The following is a 20,827-nucleotide window of genomic DNA, read 5'->3' as shown; positions in this document are numbered from 1 at the left end:
AGAAAGGGAAAGAAAAGGAAGGGTTCTGTCTAGGTCTGGCTAGCCGGTCAATAATTAAATAAATGCTCATGAGCTCTTCTGCTTCACGGCGAGGGCTGTGGACAGCAGCTCGACGATCCCCAGGATCTTCTCTTCTTGCAGTCTGCGTCCGACCAGTTGTAGACCCACCGGCGTGCCTTGTTGGACATCAGGGTCGTCTGCAAAATAAAAAAGAGGGGGGTTGATTGTTAGCCTAGTTTTCATCGCACTGCACCACATCAAGCTCCTGCCCGGGGTCCTACTTACATTCTTGCCAGATCTTCTTGTCTAGGTCATTCATCGGCTGGTAGTCCTTGTCGAAGGTGTCGATCGTCTTGTCGACCTTGGTGACAGGGAAGACCACGGACGTATAGTCGAGGGTGTTGACCCAGGGGGTATAGCCTGGTGTGGAGGGCGAGTCAATTCCAGCGCAGAACCACGAGTGCCATGACAGAAAACAAATAGAGACAGAAGGAAATGAGACAAGGAGTCAATCAATCACATACCCACATGCATCGCCTTCTCAAACTGCAGCGCCGCAAAAGGCGCGACGGGGGTTAGGACCGCGTCCACCGGTCTCCCCGTCCCGGTCAATTCGGCCGTGCTGTTCCAGTAGTCCATGTACTCCTGCTGATACTGGCGGAGCTTGAGGTTGAGGTCCCAGACCTGGTCGATCGTCTTGGGCGTCCCGGGCTGTTTGCCGTATATTTCCTGGACCCGGTCCTGGAGAGTCTCGCCCGAGAGGCCGATGTGGTGCCAGATGTCGAGACCGGAGTCGGCGGTGAAGGCTTCGAACTGTTTTTTACGCAGCGTCAGAGCTGGGCTGGATATTATATCACATTGGTCCCAAAAACATTTGAGTACTTACGGCAAGTTCGATGGCCCTCGTGTGCGACGGCGGCTTCCACTCTACGACATGATGGCCCATTTCGAGAATCAGCTCCTTGACGGTCTCGAAGGCTCGGCGGACGGCGGGCTGGGGATTCACAATGCCGTCGGTCGGCAGCAGCCCAAAGGTGAGCTTGCTGCCGTCTGCGGGCAGTGGCGAGCACAGCTCGTCCCTCCAGGGCATCTCCACCACGGCTGGATCGTGGAGCCATGGCTGCTGGCTCAGTATCGACCGGAGCATCAGCTTCAGTGCCCCAGACGTTGGTGCCAGCGGCCCGCATACGGACGGGATGGTGTTTTGGCCGGGCATGCTGTTGGCGGCGCCCGCGTACGGCAGGCGACCAAAGGAAGGCCTGATGCCGTACAGGCCGTTGAAAGCAGAGGGGATCCTGCAAACGAGATGAGATCTATAATCACGGTGTAGCCAGAAGGGTTGTCTCACCTGATACTCCCTCCAATATCCGTGCCGAAGCCGATGGGACTTCCTCGCATGCTGATCAGGGCACCTTCGCCGCCGGAGCTCCCACCGCAGCTCATGAGGCGATTGTTGGGATTCAACGTGAAGCCCACGATGTTGTTCCACGTGAGGCCACTCATGACGGTGTGCGGCAGACTGGTCTTGCAATACGGCACCGCTCCCAGAGCCTTGACCTCGCGGACTAGTTCGCTTTCGACGTTGCGCTCTTTGCCCGTGCCCTTGACGCCCTCGAACGTGTCGATCCACCCGACGTAGCCCATGGTCGTCTCCACGCCCTTGACGTGAAACTGATCCTTGAAGCTGACAGGGAGACCGTGCAGCGGACCCGTGGGACCATTGCCGGCCGCAAACACCGCGTCGAGTTCTTTGGCGCGTGCGATGGCGAGGTCGAAGAACACCTCGTGCAGGCAATTCGTCTATTCCCGATCAACAACTTCCTGGATGTGTACAACTGGGGTAGCAATGAGAGTGACCGACCAGTTGATGTGCCAGCGCTGCTCGATGGCAGAAAGCCGTCACGACCTCGACGGCAGTCCATTTCCCCGTCGTTGTCTGCTCGGTGATGTAAACGGCGTCACTCTCGGTGATCTCGATTTCTCGAGGGGACAGGAACTGTTGCACATAAGGACCGGTAACATCTTTTTGTTCGGCAGGCGAGGGCAACGGGGATGCGAGTCTCCATTCCGGTGGAATAGCCGCCAAGATGGACTCCCGCTTCTTTTGGGCTCGTTCTTGCCAGGTTGAGGTCATGGTGATCAAGACAAAAAGATGTCTGTCTATGCTTGTGCAGGAGAGGATAGTTGAGAGGCAGTGATAGAGTCTCTGTATGTCGTTGGTGTTGCAACAACAACAACAACAACAACAACAACAGCAACATATATCACGTTCGAAGGACTCGATTTAGGGCACGTTTACACATCTTGGAGAAGTCGCAGTTTCCGCGCCGTTGGCATGAGGAGATGAGCGCGGTAGGCGATACACGATGCATCCCGTATATCGAGGAAAGCGCCGTTCCTCCTGTGAGCCACAGCACTCACTTTTTGGTATCTCGGCATAGCCAGATAGAACAGTCTCCTTTCTGCTTCTGCTGAATGTTCTAGATCGGACACGACAGACCCCTTTGGCTGCCCTTGGCACATTCACGGACGAAATCTCCTGGGTGGCGTCTGGCGGCTTGATAATACTCGTATTCGACTACACGCATACGGGAATGCCCCCACAGCACTAACAGATACGGAGACCGGAGACCACGATGCCCTGGGGTCCGGGTCTAGCCAATCAAGAGAGGTGTCGACGAGATAGATGCTCAACGGCGGCAAAGACTAAGAGGTAGGCGCGGTTGAAATGCAACGGCGGCAACCTCCCTTTCCATATTGTCCATCGGACTATCTCTATTGATCCTGTTGTGATGTGATCGACGACGGCAGGCTATCTGTCACAAACACGCATTGGAGGAGATATCCGTGCACACCGTTATTGCCATGCTCTTCCGGTATGCAAGAAAGTATCCAGCTGTTTCTCTTATCTATCTTCAAGAGTCCAGAAGGACGCAGGGTACGGCCTCTCAGGGCAAGACCCTCTCTCTGTGCAGGGCTCCCTTATCTTTCGCCTCATGCAAAGTCTTAGAGAGAAGGGTATAAAAATGGGCGACATGGAGGTCATACTCGCGAGACAGTCGTCGTCTCACTCGACACCGACAACAACAACGAACCCCCCAATCCTCCTGAACTGTCACCATCGTCTCTGTCGAATATCCATCATATCCATCCCCCGTTGTCAGTCGTCATGTCGACGTACTCCGTGGGCCCCGAGCTGAAGGTGCTCAGCCCCGGCATCGGCTATGGGATCATTGCCGGGATCGGGGCTGTCTTCTGCCTGGTGATGATCCTGACGACCAAGTTCCAGAACCGCTACTTTGCCTTCTCGACCAAGCAGTCGGAGGAGTTCAACACGGCGTCCCGCAACGTCAAACCGGGACTCATCGTGGCCGGCATCGTGTCGGCCTGGACGTGGTCGGCCACGCTGCTCACCAGTTCCACCTTCGCCTACTCGTTTGGCATCTCGGGTCCTATGTGGTACGCTGCCCTGGGCTCGTCGCAGGTCATATTGTTCGCCCTGCTTTCGCTCAGGGTCAAAAGAGATGTCCCCGGCGCACACACGTTTCCTGAGATTGTGCTCTCGCGTCATGGCAAAGGTAGGAAGGAGGACACTCTGAATATCTATCAATCAATAAACTAATAAGGGTGCAGTGGCTCACGCTATCTATACCTTCTTTGGATGGGTTGTGAACATGTGTAAGTGTCTCCCTTCGACGAGCACTTAGACATTTGAACATGGCTAACTTCTTGTTACCACAGTTGTCGGCGCCACACTCGTGCTAGGAGGGTCGCAGGTGCTGGCAGGCCTCTCGGGCGTCAACGTCTACGCCGCTTGTTTCATTGTAAGCAACATTCCCAGAATGGATACGGTATGATATGATAAAATACTCACGTCAAGCAGATCCCCATCGCCGTGGCCGCCTACGTGATCCAAGGCGGGCTTCGAAGCACCTTTGTGGCCGACTACCTGCACACGGTGATCCTGTTCGTGGCCATCTTCATCTTCGCCTTCACACTCTACACGTCGGACGAGTACACGGGCAGTCCGGGGAAGGTATACGATCTGCTGGTCGAGGCAGGGAAGCAGACGCCGCTGGCGGGTAACCGGGATGGCTCGTGGTTGACGTTCCGGTCGTCCACCGGCATCAAGTTCGCCATCGTTATCTTCCTCGGCAGCTTCTCGACCGTCTGGCTCGACCAGGCGTACTGGCAACGCGCCATCGCATCGAAGCCGGAGACCAGCGTCAAGGCATATCTGCTCGGCGGGGTGAGTGTTCCGTCCCCATTTGACAGAGGTAACATTTGAAATGGCTAATTCTTCATCACAGCTAGCGTGGTATGGGATCCCATATGGATTCGCTACCGTCATGGGCCTGGGCGCCGTGGCATTGACCGGATCACCCTCGTTCCCGACGTACCCGAATCCTCTAAACGCCGCACAAGTGGGAGGTGGATTTGCTGCTCCAGCTACTGCCATCGCGCTGATGGGCAAGAACGGCGCCGCCCTGATGCTGCTGCTGCTGTTCATGGCGGTCACGTCGGCGGCGTCGGCCGAGCTCATCGCCGTGTCCTCGCTGTGGACGTTCGACGTGTACAAGCTGTACATCAACCCGTCCGCCTCGTCGTCGAAGCTCGTCAAGCAGGCCCATTACGGCATCGTGGCCTATGCGCTCCTCCTTTCCGCCTTCTGCTGCGCCCTGAGCGCCAGCGGCATCGACATCACCTGGATCCTGACCGTGGGCGGCGTGCTCGTGGGTGGTGGCGGCATCCCGCTGGGCTTGATCGTGCTGTTTCCCGAGCGCATGTCCACGGCTGCTGCCATTGGCGCCCCGTTGATCGCCTCTCCGCTGGGGCTCACCGCGTGGTTCGTCACGACGCATATTCGTTCTGGGACCATCAACGCCGTCACCACCGGCGACCTCACCAACGCCCTAGTTGGAAGTGCTACCGCCTGTGGCACGGGCGCCGTCGTGGCCGTCGTCTTCTCCCTCGTCTTCCCGTACAAATACACCTCGAACGATCCCGCACATATTGCCCGCGTGCAGAAGATCCAAGGTACCGTGGCCCTCGTTCTCCACGGACGCGAGGAGCTCACCGGGTCAGTGGCCCCTGACACGACATCCACCACCGTCGTGGACGAGAAAGGAGTTGAGACCACCAAGGCTGCCGTGGGAGTCGCCTCTGAACAAGCCACCACCGCCCTCGCCCCAGTCCCCACGACAGGAACCACCACCTCCTCCGCCCAACAACCTACTCCTGGTACCGCCACCGGCAACGACGTGGTCGACTACCTGCTCACCAACCACATCGAGCCACTGGACCTCAAGGCGTACCAGCGCGCGCGGCGTCTGGCGTTCTGGGGGTGCGGGGTGTTCGTGGTGGTGGCCATCGTGCTGTTCCCCTTCACCTTCTACGGCACGGGCTACATCTTCACCAAGGCCGCCTTCACGGGTTGGGTGGTGGTCAGCTTCGTGTGGGTGTTTTTCAGCGCCCTCACCTGCATCATCTGGCCCGTGCTCGAGAGTTACCCGACCCTCAGGGATATGACAAAGATGTTGCTGAATGACACGTTCCGGGCCAAGAAGAACAAAGACGGCCAAGAGGAGGAAGGGGGCGGAGAGATGGCAGAGCGCCAGCAGCATGCGGCGCCCGTGGAGACGGCGTTTACCTCGCCGGCTTAGGTATCTCCTCCGCGTCGTTGGCGTTGCGGAGAGACAACATGGATGGTCAATAAAGGGAGGCATGGATCATTGAGGGGAGAAAAAAGGGACTTTGATAGCTTGCTGTCTGGACTACGAGAAGATAAAATCATACATAGGGGGCACAGAGTGATCAAAGAGAAGAGGAGAGAAGGGAAGAAAAGAGGGAGAGAATGACACGAAGCATGCGAGGTGAAACGAGGCAACTGAAAATAATTAAATCTAGACCTCCATGGAGTTCTTGATTCGAATAGCTAGCAGCTTCGATCATCAGACAAAACAAAACAAAACAAAACAAAACACAACAAAAGAAACTTGAGAGCTATTTGCATGTACTTCACCTACTTCAACGAAGATCGACAGGAGGACTCAGAATGTGCCACCTCTGCCCCCTCCTGAATATCACCGGTCCCCCTTGGGCGCCTCTCGACCCTCCATCAAGAAGACTGGTGACCAAGTCACATCCTCGCAAACTGCTCCGGCATCCTGGACACGGACATGACGGGAGCAAAGGCGCTCGTACGGGGTGGCACAACGTCGCTCCTGCTCCTAAACTCCGGCGCCGCCTCCTCGGCGACGTGGCGTCTCATGTCGTACAGGTTCATCTCGTCGATGGTCAGTTTTCCCGTGGCGACGGCGGCCTCGTAGCCACTCTTCTGGCTGGAGAAGCCGATGCGCTCGTCGATGTTCTCGCGGGCGCGGGCGCTGGCGGCCTGCACTTTCGTCGCCCGGGGCTTGCGGATCCGCTCGTACAGCGCCAACCCCGCGACGACGTCGGACGTGTACGTGTAATCCGAGCCGAAGATGAGGCCCAGGGCCGCGGCGTCCTCGATCGCCTGGCACGCGCCCTGGCTCTGGTCCGGCAGCATGGGGTGGGCGGCGTCGCCGAGGAGGCTGGTGCGACCCGTCGTCCAGTACGGGTACGGGTCGTGCACAAACAGGCGCCACGGCTTGATGTCTCGGGCGTGGCGGAACAGGGCGAGCAGACGGGCGTCGAGGTCCGGGAACGGCGCGAGCAGGTCGGCCACGCTGGCCTCGTGGTTCCATCCCTCCGAGGCGTGGTCCGACTTCTCCGTCGGGAAGAAGCAGTAGAAGCTGTTGATTTCGCCCGACCGGCACGGCGAGTACACGATCTTCTCGATCCCCACGCCACCCCAGAACTCGATCGCGCAGTTGCCCGTCAGGTCGAGCAGGCTGAGCCGCGACACTTCGCTGGCGTCGATCACGCAATGGTAGCACGTCGAGGTGGATTGCTTGCGCCTCGGGATGATTCCCAACGTGCGGCGGACGGCGGACTATGTTGTGGACGTCAGATTTACTGAGTAATCGACTTGGGATGGAGGACGAGAACTCACTCCGATCCCATCAGCCCCAACAATCATGTCGTGCTGTGCAACGACCCCGTTCTCGAACGTCACCAGCCCCCGTTCGTGATCGATCTCCTTGCATTTGTGATTCAGCCGCAGCTTTGCCGGCGTACCTTCTCCCCGACCGGTCGCTGAATCCATGAGCATCTCGTGCATGTTGACGCGGTGGAACATGTTGTAGACCTGTGGTGGATCCAGTAAGTCGTCGGCTCTCTCTATTGAATCATAGCTTAGCTCTGAGAATGACCTACCCATCCCCATTGATCCTTGTAGTCTGACAAGTCGTAGACGCTCAGCACCTCGCCGGTCTTCCAGTCGTGGCGGATCAGCTTCTGCAACACCACGGTCTTGCCAAGGGAGATGTCGACGTTCCACTCTTCCAGCCACCGGGTGCCGTTGGCGGCGCAGCTGATCGAGGCACCGACCTCTCCAGCATAGTGGGCTTGCTCGTATATCGTCACGCTGTGGCCTGCTCGACGAAGAGATGTTGCTGCGGCCAGACCGCCTGGTTGAGGTCAGCTTGCATTTCCACTGATATCAGTGTCTTATTGCGTCTGTTGCACTGACCGATACCGCCGCCGATGACAGCGACGTCCAGGGGCTTCCAACCTTCCGTCATATCCTCCAGTAGTCAGGAGTATTCGTGTTCTGTATTCGGGCACGCCACTTCAATGCAGAGGGCTTGTTGTGCGGGTGTACAATCTTCCTCTATGCCACTCTACCGCTGTGCGGTATTTCAGGTTCCAACTATTCCATGTTTTGTCATTGATGCTCTTAGGTTCTCATGCCAGGAGAAGAATCCACGATATTCTCTCTTGGGGTGCCTCGTTGATTGGCACCAACCCCCCTCCACAGGCTCGTATGAACATAGTAAAAGTGCTCGATTCGGAAGGAGAAGTTGCCCATCTCCGCTCAATATCGCAACAAAGCCGTCGCTTGGCGGCCTCTTGGGTGAGAGGTTGTGCGGTATCTGATGCTGGTCGGGCGTCCTACCATGAATCCCAAGTTGCTATTTGTCGAATTGTCGGATAATGCACCAGTGCGCTGCCCGCAACCGGCGGCGGCTGTTCGTCGGGCTTGTTGGGGGTAAGTCTGACGCCTCGCTTCAGAATCCCAATGCACAAGCAAACGAGCGAGAGAATGGCTATGTTGTCAGACTTGGCCCCTCCCCAACCGTCGGCTATGGGCGTGGAGTAGCGGAGAAGAGTACCATCTGAGGAGTTTACGTCGACTGACTGTTCGAGCGGAGTGACTCCGGAGCTTTTCCGTGCTGCACGAACATCAGCAGCGGGAAAGTGGTCGAATCCAAGAGGAACATCTTCTTGTTGAGCAGGTCCAGGTACGATCAATCCTCCTTACAAGAAGGAACTCAGTCATCTTCACGTCTAAGATCATTGTGTTTCAAAGTCCTCCTGGAAGTGACAATGCTCGGTAAGGTGGTCCTCGAGGAAGCATTCGCTCTCCCCAGATTTGCGGAGAAAACACGATGGTGGGCGTCGATGTTCGCCGTGAATCCGGACCAGCATGCTCGCGAGATGTTGGACATCAACGACATCCGGATCCAATACATGGACAAATATGGCGTCGGGTACCAGATTCTGTCGTATTCGGCGCCTGGGGTCCAGGACGTCTTTGACAGGAAGGAGGCAGAAGCGTTGGCGACGGAAATCAATGATTACCTCGCATCAACGATCAAGGCTCACCCAGACAGGTTTGGGGCGTTTGCGTATGTCTTCTCCTTCGGATTCGTGTGTGGTAGGGAAACGGTTGACTCATCGCCTTAGAACGCTATCCATGCACGACCCGAGACAGGCAGCGGATGAACTTCGACGCTGTGTCACGCAGTACGGATTCAAGGGGGCACTGGTCAACGATACCCAGCGCACAGGCGCCGACGGAGATGACATGATCTTTTACGACTCAGCGGACTGGGACGTGTTCTGGTCGACGGTGACCGAGCTGGACGTGCCGTTCTACCTGCACCCTCGCAACCCCACGGGCACCATGTACGAGAAGCTCTGGGCGGCGAGGAAATGGCTGGTTGGGCCTCCGCTGAGTTTCGCACAGGGCGTCAGTCTGCATCTCCTGGGGATGGTGACGAATGGCGTGTTCGACCGGCACCCAACGCTCCAGGTGGTCATTGGGCACCTGGGTGAGCACCTCCCATTCGACCTGTGGCGCATCAACCACTGGTTCGAGGACGTCAAGAAGCCCCTGGGCCTGAAGGAGACGTGCAAGAAGACCATCCGCGAGTACTTCGCCCAGAACATCTGGATCACCACCAGCGGGCACTTTTCGACGCCAACGCTGCACTTCTGCCTGACTGAGGTAGGAGCAGACCGGATCCTGTTCTCGATCGACTATCCCTTCGAGAAGTTTGAAGACGCGTGCGAGTGGTACGACAATGCCGAGATCAACGAGGTGGACCGAAGGAAGATTGGCAAGGACAATGCGAGGAAGTTGTTCAAGTTGCCAGCGTTCAAGGACTGCGATGTGTGATGTTCTAAGAGATGTGCAGTATTGTGGGTTTGGGGAATCCGCTGAGTGCAGCCTAGGCAGCTCCGTAGGTCGTGAGCCTCACTAACTGGCTTTAACTACAATAGGCCCGGGGGCTTCCCCATAGATGCCCCTCACCCCCATACAGGCCTTATCTTGCTTATCCTGTGTCTATGGTGGGCCTCGTTAGCCTAGTCATCTCCTACTTACTCCACCACGATAATGACTCTTGTGCAAATTTACACATCCATACCTCGTACTCCCTACACACTTCCCGTGGCGACAACATGAAGAGCAATGCCTCGCCCCAAGGTCCGTCCCGAGGATCGACAGCGGTCTGCCAAAGCATGTTTGCCCTGTAAGGCGTCCAAGAAACGCTGCGACGCTCAGCAACCATGCTCCAACTGTGTCAGGCGAAGGACACCCTCGTCCTGTCGCTATGTGGAATCGAGTCATGCCAGGCACCAAGTGCAGACTCCATATCGTCGGCCACAAGTGTTCAGGACACCCGGGGATGAGTCCAACCAGTTTGCGACAAGAACAGACCATGGCAATTCAGCGGACAGAGAGGGGTCAACACAAATCCTGGGTCCCGTCAACCCAGCGCCGCACGACGTGTCGGCATCAACTGGTCGGAAGCTCACGGGGGGCCGTATGCTGCTGAATTCGAAGGGAGAGAAAGGTATGGGCTCACTTTGCTCGGTCACTGGGTGAGCTCTAGCACTGAAGCGTTGGTGGTTCAGTCTACATTGGCGGATTCGCCTCGCTATCATTTTTGCAGTTTCTTCGCCAGACCATCAGGCAGCAAATGGGGCCTTCGCTGTTCACCGAAAACACCCGTCGCCATGTCATGCTCGAGGCCCCTGATCCCGAAGACACAAGTAACAACTTTGTCGAGGACGAAGACCAGAAACGAGCCATGATCGACGTCTACTTTGCTGCTGTAAGTTGCGTCTGAACGGTCTACTGAAGAGAACACTCACACTTATAGACAAACGGAATCCTGGACCCGTTTCCCCGAGGAGAAGTCGAAGCATATTCGGCAACAGTAGACGCCCCCAACGTCGAGAAGCGCGAGTATATGGCCGCTGCACTCGACCTTATCATTGCGATTGGAGCGCAATGCCGAGCAGCAGACCAGTACGATCGCCAATATGCCGTGAGACTCTTTTCCCGAGCACAGAAGACTGCTCTCGCCGGCGGACTCGAGGACCCCTGCCTCGACATGGTTCGCTGTTTCCTGCTGATGACCTTCTATATGCTGGGAGCCTGTCGAAGAAATGCCGCGTTCATGTACATGGGAATTGCCAGTCAGGCTGCTTCTGCCCTTGGCCTCCATGTCACTGAACAATATCGGCACTTCAGTGCTTCAGACCAGAGCGTGCGGTAAGTCACCATCCTCCCGAGCCTTTTTGTCCATCCTTCGTCTTACTAATTTCAAACAGACTTCGCACGCTGAAAAGCCTTCGAGTCCTCGATGTGATGTACTGCTCAATCCTTGGGAGACCTTATTCAACTGGAGCAATCAGAACCGACCACATCACACTGAACAGTGCAGACATCTACACAAGCAGTCCTCGCGAACTCACATTGAACGCAAGCTTCCGGGTCTGTACGATCATCGCAGATATCACACGAAGCCTTGACAGTGACGGTTCTATTGGTCTCAGCACCGCCGAAGCATTCCTCAAACTGCTTCAAGAGTGGAGCCTGAGCCTCCCAGATGACATGCGACAATTCAAGAAACCGGTCGACCAGCCTTTGACGCTGCCAGAGCGGGAACATATGATTGGAAATATTCACGTCTCATGTGTTTATTACTTTGCCGTGATGCTCGTGACCCGGCCGTTTCTAATCTCGCATCTGATGCATCAATTGACCGGAAATGCAAGTGACGGCTCCGTGGCGACGACAACATCCCAAATGCAGGCGGATGTGGTTGATGTGGCCCAGGCCTGCATTGATTCAGCGATTCTAATGGCCAATATGTGCCACGAGGCCGTCCAATCTGGCATTCTGCTCAAGCAGATGTGTTTAATGAAGTAAGGAGCCAAGAACGCAAGAACGCGCTCTCGGATTGATGTGTGCTGACCTCCAAGGGCCTGGATCTTCGCCGCCGGCCTGGTGTTAGGGTTTTCCATGTTCGTGCAGGGCGAATCACGTTTCGACATGGACGATGCGTTCAGCAATGCCCGCGAGGTCCTCGGGAATCTGTCCATCCACAGCCCCCAGGCAGAGCACTACTACGAAATCCTCACCGGCTTCGCCGACGTCATCCAGCGACATCGCCAGCACCTTTCGCGCGAAAAGCGCCGCCACAAGAACAAATATGTAGACCAGATCCTGACTTTGGATATCAGTCCGAGTGCCGGCGGATCGCAGTCGAACTCATCCCCACGAACGCCGCTCTCCAACGACCGCGGCACAGGCGCTCCAGACCATGCCACACCTAACGGGAGTGTAACAGGAGGAGGTAATTTTTCAGCGGCTGAATTTGACTTGAATGGGCCGCTACAGATGGCCGATTACAGCCAGTGGCCGCTGGAACATGGCGGCGGCTTCGACTTTGGTATGTTCGGCTGGGACAACTTTGCTATGCAGATTTCCGAGAACTTTCCTTTTGACAATGAAGCCGTTTGGGGGGTCACCTGAGACTCCTATTGTGGAAACCCGACATTTTGTCCCCCGAAGAGGCGGGTGCGGCAGCCCTGGAGGCTCTTCAGAGGAGGAAGCCGTCCTCTCCAGGTGCGTCCCGCGCGTCCGGCAGTAATCGAGATAGAACTGTGTTCTTGGAAAAACGACACTTGCGGGCCCCTCAACCGGTCTTTGGTGATCTCTTCGAACCCTCATCCAGAATTCGGCATGACTGTCGCGGGGAGGCATGACGTTGCTAATGGTCACAAGCCAGGAGTGGTTCTGAATGCTTGAACAGCATAAACCTTCGCTAGCCCATCAGAAGACTGCTTAAGGCTGCTTCTGACCCGCTGATCTCACAGCGAAGGTACCTGATTTGTCCAGCCGCCGGGTTGCTGTGAGCAGAACAAGTACCAGGGTCAGATGGGTGTTGCGCGCTGGACAAGCTAGACAGTCGAACATGTCTCTCATAAATCAAAGCATCCTTCACTGGAAAATTGGAGCTTGATTCAGTTGTCGTCGCCATCCAAGTCCGACGGTGATGGACTGACGCAGCCTTACATGCAAACCCCGGATCAATCAGAGGCCGTGTCGTAACGACATAATAAGTCCGCCCGAAAGTCCGGCCAGCCGGCATCTCGCTGGCACAGGGTTTATATGGTAGAACGTCGTCCCCGTCGGGTATTGATCATTCACGCTTTGATCTAAGCGCAAATTGACAGCTTGTGCATTTGCTTAGGACCGTGACAGCCAAGGAAAATACAATGATCGCCGGAGAAAGCCAAACTCCGAGTTTGGGTGGCGCCGACGTTGACCCAAAGTTAGCTATATAGCCAAAATGCGGTCGGTGAGGTGTTTCGACAATGTTGAAGAGCCTTATAATCAGAACGAGGCAAAAGCTACCATAGCTCTCTGTCCTTGAATAAAGAGAAGATCACAAGGGTGGGCAGCAAGCTGGTGTTGGCCAAACCTTGTCGAGACGCGATCTCTCGCCAATATGGGAGTCCCCAAGCCTCGCTCTTGGATTCCATCATGGTGTTGCTGGGACATCGACAACCCGCCAGCGTTGACCATGAGACTGAACATTTTGTACGCCTGCGCGGCGGGCTTCACCTCAGCCAACCTCTATTACAGCTATCCGATCTTACATATTCTGGCCAAGGACTTCAATACGTCGCAGGCGGGAGTGGCGAGCATACCTGCGTTGGCACAAGCAGGAGATGCCACCGGCCTCCTTTTGATTCTTCCGCTGGCGGACTTCCTCCCACGGCGGACCTTCACCATTACCTTGTTGGCCTTATCGATGGCATTTTGGTAGGTTGGCCGGTTGGCACTCATGCTCTGAGAAGTGGCTGACTTGTATGCAGGATTGGTCTCTGCGTGACCACGGATCTGACTGTCTTCCTGGTACTCACTTATCTTTCCGCTCTCTTCACAGGTACCACACAAATCATGCTCCCCCTGGTGGCTGAGCTGTCCCACCCGGAGAAAAGAGCATTCAACATCTCTATTGTGTCCGCTGGCCCGACCCTTGCCATTCTGCTGGCACGTATTTTGTCAGGGATCGTCGCAAACTATACGTCCTGGCGGAATGTGTACTGGCTGGCCCTGGGTTTGCAGTCCAGCGTGCTTTTCGTGCTGTGGCTGTTCATGCCCGATTATCCTGCCATCAATCCGACTTCTGTGAAGAAAATCTTGAAAACTTACCCGAAAATCCTGTGGACAATCCTGGCCATGTATTGGAAGCACGCGGTTCTGGTACAGGCAGCACTCCTCTCATACTGCACCTTTTTCTGCGTGTCATCGTTCTGGACCACTCTCACCTTCTTATTGAGCGAAGCCCCCTACCGCTATAGCACCACCATCATCGGCCTCTTTGGCTTGGTCGGCGCCGCAACCATGATCTTGGGCCCACTCTACAGCACATTCATCGTCAAGCCCCTCGGACAGCCTCTCTTTTCTGTAATCGTCGGAAAATGTGTGAGCTTGATTGGAATCGTAGTCGGGACGTTTGCGGGCAGACACCATGTCGCAGGCCCGATCGTCCAGGCTTTGTTGCTCGACGCAGGACTGATGATTGTGCAAATCTCAAACAGGATGGCCATCCACCCATGCGAACCGAGGGGAGGAAACAGAATCAATACGGCGTTTGTGAGTGTCCTCTACCTGGGCCAGTTGAGTGGGACCAAGGCGGGAAACCTCATGTATGAGAAGCATGGGGGTTGGCTTGCAAGTGGTGGTCTCAGCATTGGGGTCATTGGGTTCAGCTATGTTATTGCTCTGCTCAGAGGACCACATGAGACAGGGTGGATTGGTTGGAGCGGTGGATGGAGGCTGAAGCCGCGTGTCACAGAGCCAGGGGAAGATCCAGAAGCAGCAAGTGGAAAGAATGTGTCGGAGGTGAAGGATGGATGAGAGATGATGATGATGATGCTTGTCGCTACTTACTCATCGACCGCGTTAGTTAAGCGGCTCGATGCCCGAAGAGGGACAAGGGCACCCGGGACAAGTGTCCTTATCACTGGTCAACTGCGGGCGCAGCCGGTGCCAATGCGGGGCATGCAGCCCGAGTCGCGTTCCGTTGAAAGGCGGCGTGTCCCCTGCGCCATCTCGCGGTTGCGGCGTAGTAGCTGTCAATCAAAAAAAAGTGAACGGAAGTTACGGTCAAAGTGTCCTCTAACTAATTCTCCAAAGGTGAAGCTGTCCTCTTCGCTTGCCCTTTGACAACTTGGTCTCTTCCCGTTGCTGCTTGCTACGACATATAAAGACCTGCTAATCTCGACCTCAACTACTCTCTGCCCCTCCTCATCTTTCCATTGACTCTTCACCGCCGCAACCATGGCTGAACTGTACCCCGACCTCAAGGACCGTCCTATCAAGGAGACCATCTGTCTTTTCGACGTTGATGGCACTCTCACGCCCGCGAGACAGTCCGTTTCTGCTGAGATGCTGCAGACCTTGTCCAACCTGAGGCACAAGTGCGCAATTGGCTTCGTAAGTGAGCCCATGGCGAAAGGGAGTGGAATGCCAATGGAACTGACCCTCGTCTAGGTCGGAGGTTCAGATCTTGCCAAACAACAGGAGCAGTTGGGCACCCCGTCTCTTCCCGTCACCACCCTCTTTGACTTCTGCTTCGCCGAGAATGGTCTCACAGCCTACCGCTTGGGCCAGCCCATGGCCTCCCACTCCTTCATCCAGTGGCTCGGAGAAGAGAAATACCAAAAGCTGGCCAAATTCTGTCTGAGATATCTCTCTGAACTTGAGGGTCTTCCACGCATGCGTGGTACCTTCATCGAATTCCGCAACGGCATGATCAATGTCAGCCCCGTTGGTCGTAATGCCAGCAAGGCCGAACGAGACGAGTTTGAGGCTTGGGACAAGAAGAACAATTGCCGGCCTCAAATGATCGAAGCCATTCAGAAGGAATTCCCTGATTTGGGACTGACGTACGGACGCTTCTGGAGACCGTGCTCGTTGACGTGAAGCTGACACGGACTGTAGGTACTCGATCGGCGGTCAGATCTCCTTCGATGTCTTTCCCACCGGTTGGGACAAGACCTATTGCTTGCAGCATGTCGAAGCCGAAGCCGACCCCAGCAAGTCTGGTATCCACTACAAGAACATCCATTTCTTCGGAGACAAGGCCTTCAAAGGGGGTAATGACTGGGAAATCTACAGCGACCCTCGAACCATTGGCCACGCCGTCAAGGGCCCAGAGGACACGATGGCCCAGCTCAAGCAGCTCTTTGACGTCTGACTTGCAGCACGCCTCTGACAAGCAGACCGAGCATTTCCTTTAACCAGCACCCAGCTTTTGTGTGCTTTGATTTGTGGGCTTTGATTCTCATCATACACTTTCAGTTGAGGAAGCAATTACGTGGAAGGCCAATCCGGGTTAGAAGGTCTTACAGGTCAAAGATTTGATTCAGCGCTCAGACAATAGAGTGGTGGACACGGCAGGGGCACAAATGGGTGTTTCAAGCCGGACTGAAGGGTCGAGACCGATTTACCAATGCCCGCTCCAGATAGCCCTGGGATGGATCACTTTAGCGCCCAAGCATTTCGAGTCAAATGCAACCAATACATTTCTGTCCTTCATTAAGAACCTACTACACCTTGAGTTCTTCACGGCGCAGGTGGTAGACGAGAAGTGGTTTAACAGCGACGACTCGGGCATGGGAACTAATTGCCAACAGACGCCTTACGCCCACCGGATCTATATATATACCTCGCCTTCATCGAGATTCGGGATTTGGAAACCTGGATGCAGTGTTCCAAATCACGCAGACACCCACCACGAAGCAGGCACTTTGGTCCTGCGTGCACACTCTCACTCTGTATCGATCAGGCTATTTGATGATCCTCTTGGACAGCGCTTAGCAGCACTCCAGAGAGGGATTTCCGGAGGTATGTCAGGAAGTTGGACTACTGCATCTGATTGAAACATGAGGCTGATATCAATAGAATGTATGGGAGCAAGGGGGGAAAACCCCCTTGGGCTAACACCGCGGCAGTCAGCCAGACCAAAAAGGCCAAAAGTCCACGCGTGACCGGCCCGTTCTCACTGTAACTCTGCTGAGTCCGTGTTTACTGTATGTAGGTCGCGGAACACGCGTACCGGTGTCTCCCGTTCGGCTCTGTGCGATATCCAGCTCGGGGTGGCACGGCCAGGTCGCTCTCGTCTACGTTTCATCGCCGGCGATAAACTCAATCAGTGACTGGCGAGTACTAGTACTACTACTGCAGGTCCTGACACGCAAGACGGAAGGTGGGAAATCCAAGCCCCAAGTTCGAAAAATCATGGCGGTGCACAGCCACTCACGTTCTCCACCGTTCCTCCTTCTTCTCCCACTAGCCAGCCACAGAAGTCGTGGTGCCCAATGGACTTCCGAGGAAGGACCCGTTGTATTGCGTGGCGTCGCCAGTGCTGCGTAACCCAATGACAACCAAGCGAAGCGAGGGAACCCGAGGGGGAACGGCGGAAGATCACCGCATCAAGATTCCCAGCTCGGGAGAACGTTTTCGTTCAAGTGAGCGAATAGGAACGAGAGTGAACGAGAATTCCAAGATGTGGCGCGTGCTGAGATGTGGCACAGACACACGCAGACATACACACACAACCACACACGAGGAAACTCCCCGGCTGTCAGCCCATACTACGCACAACGGACCAATGACACCAACTGACTCGCGCGAGGGCCACACGGGGATTGCGTAGGACGAGTGTGGCTGAACACCCTCAACTCACATTCATCAGTGGGAGCTACACACATCGTATTAGAGGGTTCAAGCAAGATAAAATGGATACCAAGGAATTGAGCAACTTGCAACAACGTGGCAGACAAAGCCTGAGTCCGGAAAGACATTCACGAACGAACGAGATTCTTATATCTCATATATTTTATCCACATATATACCCACCTACATATACATATACACATACGTATACGTTATATCTTTCTTTTCCTGGGTTGACCTACACCCACCACCACTAACACCACTCAACACCGATAATACCGACCAAGCTCCCAAGGCGACAACCACAACCACTTCTCTCCTCCTCCCTGCCCTCACCCAGAAATGCGCACCCTCCTCCGCCGCAGCCTCCGAAAGGGCTGCGTCATCCCCGAGCAGCTGTGCTGCGGCATCGCGCACGCGGCGTGGCTGTTCTGGGAGTACAGCCAGGCGGTTCGGCGGGCGCCGCACTGAGGAGCGAGCAGGCAACGAAATGAGAGGAGAGACGAGACGAAAAGAAAAGAAAGGCGAAACTAAGAAAGAAACTAGGATATACATGTGTATGCAACCCACATTCATCACCCATCATGAGTGACAAACTTGACGATTCGGCTGGTAAATTGTGTGGGGCCCCTGGATGGAATATCTATTATATCTGGATCTGGATCTGGACCTGGACGAACAGAACAGAGGTGTTGGGACTATTATTATCCCTCCTGTCTCTCCCCCCAGCATTCTCACGATACTGCCATGCCAGTACGAGGATGACCACGATTAGAAGACCGCCCGGCTCAACCTCCGACCCACGCTCATCTTCCTCTCCGGCTCGTCATCGTCGCCAGGGATGTCCTCAAACTCCCTCCTTCCAGAATCGAGGTCCATGTCGCGCACTTTCACCATGAGGCCCCAGTCGCGGGTCCACAGCTTCCAGAAAGCGAACAGCGCCAGGGCGATCGGGAGGGCGATGTAGCCCTCGAAGAACACCTCGGGGTCCGGGTCGCCGCCGAGTGGGAACAGGTCGACGTAGAAGGTCGCGGCCATGCACAGCACCACCAGAAACACCCCGACCCACGACCCGTAGACGCCCAGCTGCGACCGGAACGGCAGGTCGTCCAGCGAGCGGCCGGCCGCCTTCCAGCCCGCGCGGAACCGGATGTGGCTGTAGCAGATGGAGCCCCACACGAAGAACGACGACAAGCCCGTGAGCGCGAGCAGCCAGTTGAACACCGTCGCGCCGGTGGCCGCCTCGTTGATGAACGCCAGCAAGCCAAATGCCATCTGGATGACAACCGGCCACACGGGACGGCCTTTCTTGTCGATCCACGCCAGGAACTTGGGCGCCATGCCGCCCTGAGCCAGGGCCTGCATGGTGCGGGTGGAGCCGTACGTGCACGAGTTGGCGACCGACATGACGGAGATGGTGATGACGGCGTTGAACACCGACGGCAGGCCCTTGACGCCCGCGTACTTGATGGCAAGCACGAAGGGGGAGGCTTTGGTGTTGGCACCGGACGAGTTGAGGAGGTCAGGAGAGCTATTGGGCACGATGATTCCCATGATGAGCAGCGAGACCACGTAGAAGCCGGCAATGCGCCAGAAGACCTGTTTGGTGGCCTTGGGGAGGGATTTCCTGGGATTGGCAGCCTCGGCGGCCGCCAGACCAACAAGTTCGGTCCCTCCAAAGGCAAAGGCGGCAGTGACGAAGACAGAGCAGAAACCCTTGAAACCTGTACACGATATCAATATCATGGTGGAATAATAAACCCCAACAAAACTCTTCTTACCGTGGCGGAAAGCCTTGTTGCCATGCTCGGCGTCATTCCAATATCTGAAGCCGATGTATCCGCGGTCGTCGCTCGGGACACCGCCGCAGTCAACGATGATGCCGAAGATGATGAAGCCGAGAACAGCGATGATCTTGATGACACCAAGCACAAATTCGACTGGTCTCTTGTCAGCCGTGCATTCTCACCCGGTCGCACACCCTCCTTACCTTCTCCGTAACCCTTGACACCAAAGAATTGCACGATGATCAGGGTGGTGAGAAACACGGCGATCCAAATGCCAATGTTATAATGGTGCCAGTAGTCGATGGTGATGCCTGCAGCAGTGATCTCGAACGGTAGCGTGACCAGCCAGCCAATAGCCTGTCCATCGATTAGCCGGAAGATATTCAAACATTAGCACAGAGTCTCGAGGATGCTTACGTATTGCCATCCCATCGCAAAACCCTGTCCACAGGAAGTCAGCAGAATATCGTGAGACGGACATCAAAGAGGTCACGAACCCAGGCAGGGTCGATAAATCGCACCCCGTACACGTAAAAGGCTCCATTGACCGGGTACAAGACCGCTAGTTCACCGAGAGCTTGCACCGTGCAAAGCAACATGATACCGATGATGATGAATCCGATAACCAAGGACGCTGGACCACCAGATTGCAACGCAGAGCCGGAGCCGACGAAGAGACCAGCACCAATGGACCCTCCTACGTGATCAACTATCAGCACCGACGGAAGAGACTCAAGAAACAAAGCAACCCACCGATTGCAATCATCTGCATATGTCGACCCTGCAAGCCACGGCTGAGCTTCGCTTGGTGATGAGTTCCCTCTTCGACATCATGGTGGCCATCTTTGGCACCATGAAAGACGCCGTCGTCGGAGTCGTGGGCGACCTTGGGCGGCGCTTTTGTCTCCCCTGGAATCTTCTCTGAGTAGGTGTTGCTGGCCATAACGAGCGATGTGAATGTGGGTGATTGAGAGTTCCTGTCAACAAACGGTAGAGGGCGGAAGAGATTCCCAGCTTTATCTCTGCGAGGGCCGGGGGGTTTGCAGAGTCAAGAAGGTCAAGCCGACCCAAGCAAGCTTGTTGATTCATTGGATGCTTATCTTGATCGCTTGTCTGTACGACACCGTCGTCCACTTGTCTGCTGCCATGCCACGCGATGACAGGGTTGCGTGATGCGAGACGGGCACCAGCCAAGGCTGCGCACTGCAGAGAAAAAGGCGGGGATGCTGCATCATTCGAGCTCGCAGGCCCGTAAAGCTCGCGCTCTGGCCGCGGTGGCGCACCGACCACCACGCAAGGCGTGCTTGGAATCGCCTATTCAGAGGTGTGGCTGCTCTGCGATTCGAGATAAGGGAATGTCGTTGAAGCAGGTTGAACCAATCAACGCCGAGCCCGACAGCGGACCGTCACCCCTGCGCCCACCGTCCGAATAGACGGCCGGGGTAACACACGCAGATTGGCTGTTTCGCGAGCTATGACATCTGCCTGCTCCTGTCGGGGATGTAGCGATCGATAGATGCCAGCAAAACTCGCTGTTGTTCTATTGCCAGAACCGTAGAGATCCTCTATCTCGCTGTCGATCGCCGAAAGAAGGTTCTTGGATAGGATTGACCGGGCGAATGCC

General features: G+C 55.7%; 8 protein-coding genes across 8 annotated transcripts; 5 read left to right on the top strand and 3 right to left on the bottom strand.

Moving 5' to 3' along the window:
• Positions 1-66: 66 nt before the first annotated feature.
• On the bottom strand, positions 67-2,134 carry AYL99_10180 (amidase; the record flags this gene model as incomplete). Its single annotated transcript, XM_018841686.1, has 6 exons — positions 67-197; positions 286-420; positions 525-813; positions 887-1,295; positions 1,349-1,800; positions 1,862-2,134. The coding sequence occupies 6 exons, from the start codon at positions 2,132-2,134 to the stop codon at positions 67-69; spliced, it is 1,689 nt and encodes a 562-aa protein (XP_018689395.1).
• A 1,035-nt stretch (positions 2,135-3,169) lies between these two features.
• AYL99_10179 (solute symporter family transporter) lies at positions 3,170-5,663 on the top strand (the record flags this gene model as incomplete). The annotated part of the gene is made up of 5 exons (XM_018841685.1): positions 3,170-3,578; positions 3,634-3,678; positions 3,742-3,824; positions 3,884-4,249; positions 4,311-5,663. 5 exons carry the CDS (start codon positions 3,170-3,172, stop codon positions 5,661-5,663), a joined length of 2,256 nt encoding a protein of 751 aa, XP_018689394.1.
• Positions 5,664-6,139: 476 nt separating this feature from the next.
• AYL99_10178 (hypothetical protein) lies at positions 6,140-7,667 on the bottom strand (the record flags this gene model as incomplete). The annotated part of the gene is made up of 4 exons (XM_018841684.1): positions 6,140-6,976; positions 7,037-7,231; positions 7,300-7,553; positions 7,616-7,667. The coding sequence occupies 4 exons, from the start codon at positions 7,665-7,667 to the stop codon at positions 6,140-6,142; spliced, it is 1,338 nt and encodes a 445-aa protein (XP_018689393.1).
• Positions 7,668-8,472: 805 nt separating this feature from the next.
• On the top strand, positions 8,473-9,547 carry AYL99_10177 (2,3-dihydroxybenzoate decarboxylase; the record flags this gene model as incomplete). The annotated part of the gene is made up of 2 exons (XM_018841683.1): positions 8,473-8,774; positions 8,833-9,547. 2 exons carry the CDS (start codon positions 8,473-8,475, stop codon positions 9,545-9,547), a joined length of 1,017 nt encoding a protein of 338 aa, XP_018689392.1.
• Positions 9,548-9,841: 294 nt separating this feature from the next.
• AYL99_10176 (hypothetical protein) lies at positions 9,842-12,196 on the top strand (the record flags this gene model as incomplete). Its single annotated transcript, XM_018841682.1, has 5 exons — positions 9,842-10,226; positions 10,288-10,487; positions 10,536-10,930; positions 10,990-11,586; positions 11,644-12,196. 5 exons carry the CDS (start codon positions 9,842-9,844, stop codon positions 12,194-12,196), a joined length of 2,130 nt encoding a protein of 709 aa, XP_018689391.1.
• A 979-nt stretch (positions 12,197-13,175) lies between these two features.
• On the top strand, positions 13,176-14,593 carry AYL99_10175 (hypothetical protein; the record flags this gene model as incomplete). Its single annotated transcript, XM_018841681.1, has 2 exons — positions 13,176-13,492; positions 13,546-14,593. The coding sequence occupies 2 exons, from the start codon at positions 13,176-13,178 to the stop codon at positions 14,591-14,593; spliced, it is 1,365 nt and encodes a 454-aa protein (XP_018689390.1).
• Positions 14,594-15,016: 423 nt separating this feature from the next.
• On the top strand, positions 15,017-15,935 carry AYL99_10174 (hypothetical protein; the record flags this gene model as incomplete). The annotated part of the gene is made up of 3 exons (XM_018841680.1): positions 15,017-15,172; positions 15,230-15,624; positions 15,680-15,935. 3 exons carry the CDS (start codon positions 15,017-15,019, stop codon positions 15,933-15,935), a joined length of 807 nt encoding a protein of 268 aa, XP_018689389.1.
• A 2,252-nt stretch (positions 15,936-18,187) lies between these two features.
• AYL99_10173 (hypothetical protein) lies at positions 18,188-20,146 on the bottom strand (the record flags this gene model as incomplete). Its single annotated transcript, XM_018841679.1, has 6 exons — positions 18,188-19,140; positions 19,198-19,356; positions 19,407-19,560; positions 19,621-19,644; positions 19,701-19,900; positions 19,957-20,146. The coding sequence occupies 6 exons, from the start codon at positions 20,144-20,146 to the stop codon at positions 18,188-18,190; spliced, it is 1,680 nt and encodes a 559-aa protein (XP_018689388.1).
• Between the last annotated feature and the right edge of the window lie 681 nt (positions 20,147-20,827).

Source organism: Fonsecaea erecta (assembly GCF_001651985.1).
Source record: "Fonsecaea erecta strain CBS 125763 chromosome Unknown Scaff10, whole genome shotgun sequence".
Taxonomy (NCBI): domain Eukaryota; kingdom Fungi; phylum Ascomycota; class Eurotiomycetes; order Chaetothyriales; family Herpotrichiellaceae; genus Fonsecaea; species Fonsecaea erecta.
Note: the sequence above shows the minus strand (reverse complement) of the source record. Positions and strands in the feature narration are given on the sequence as shown.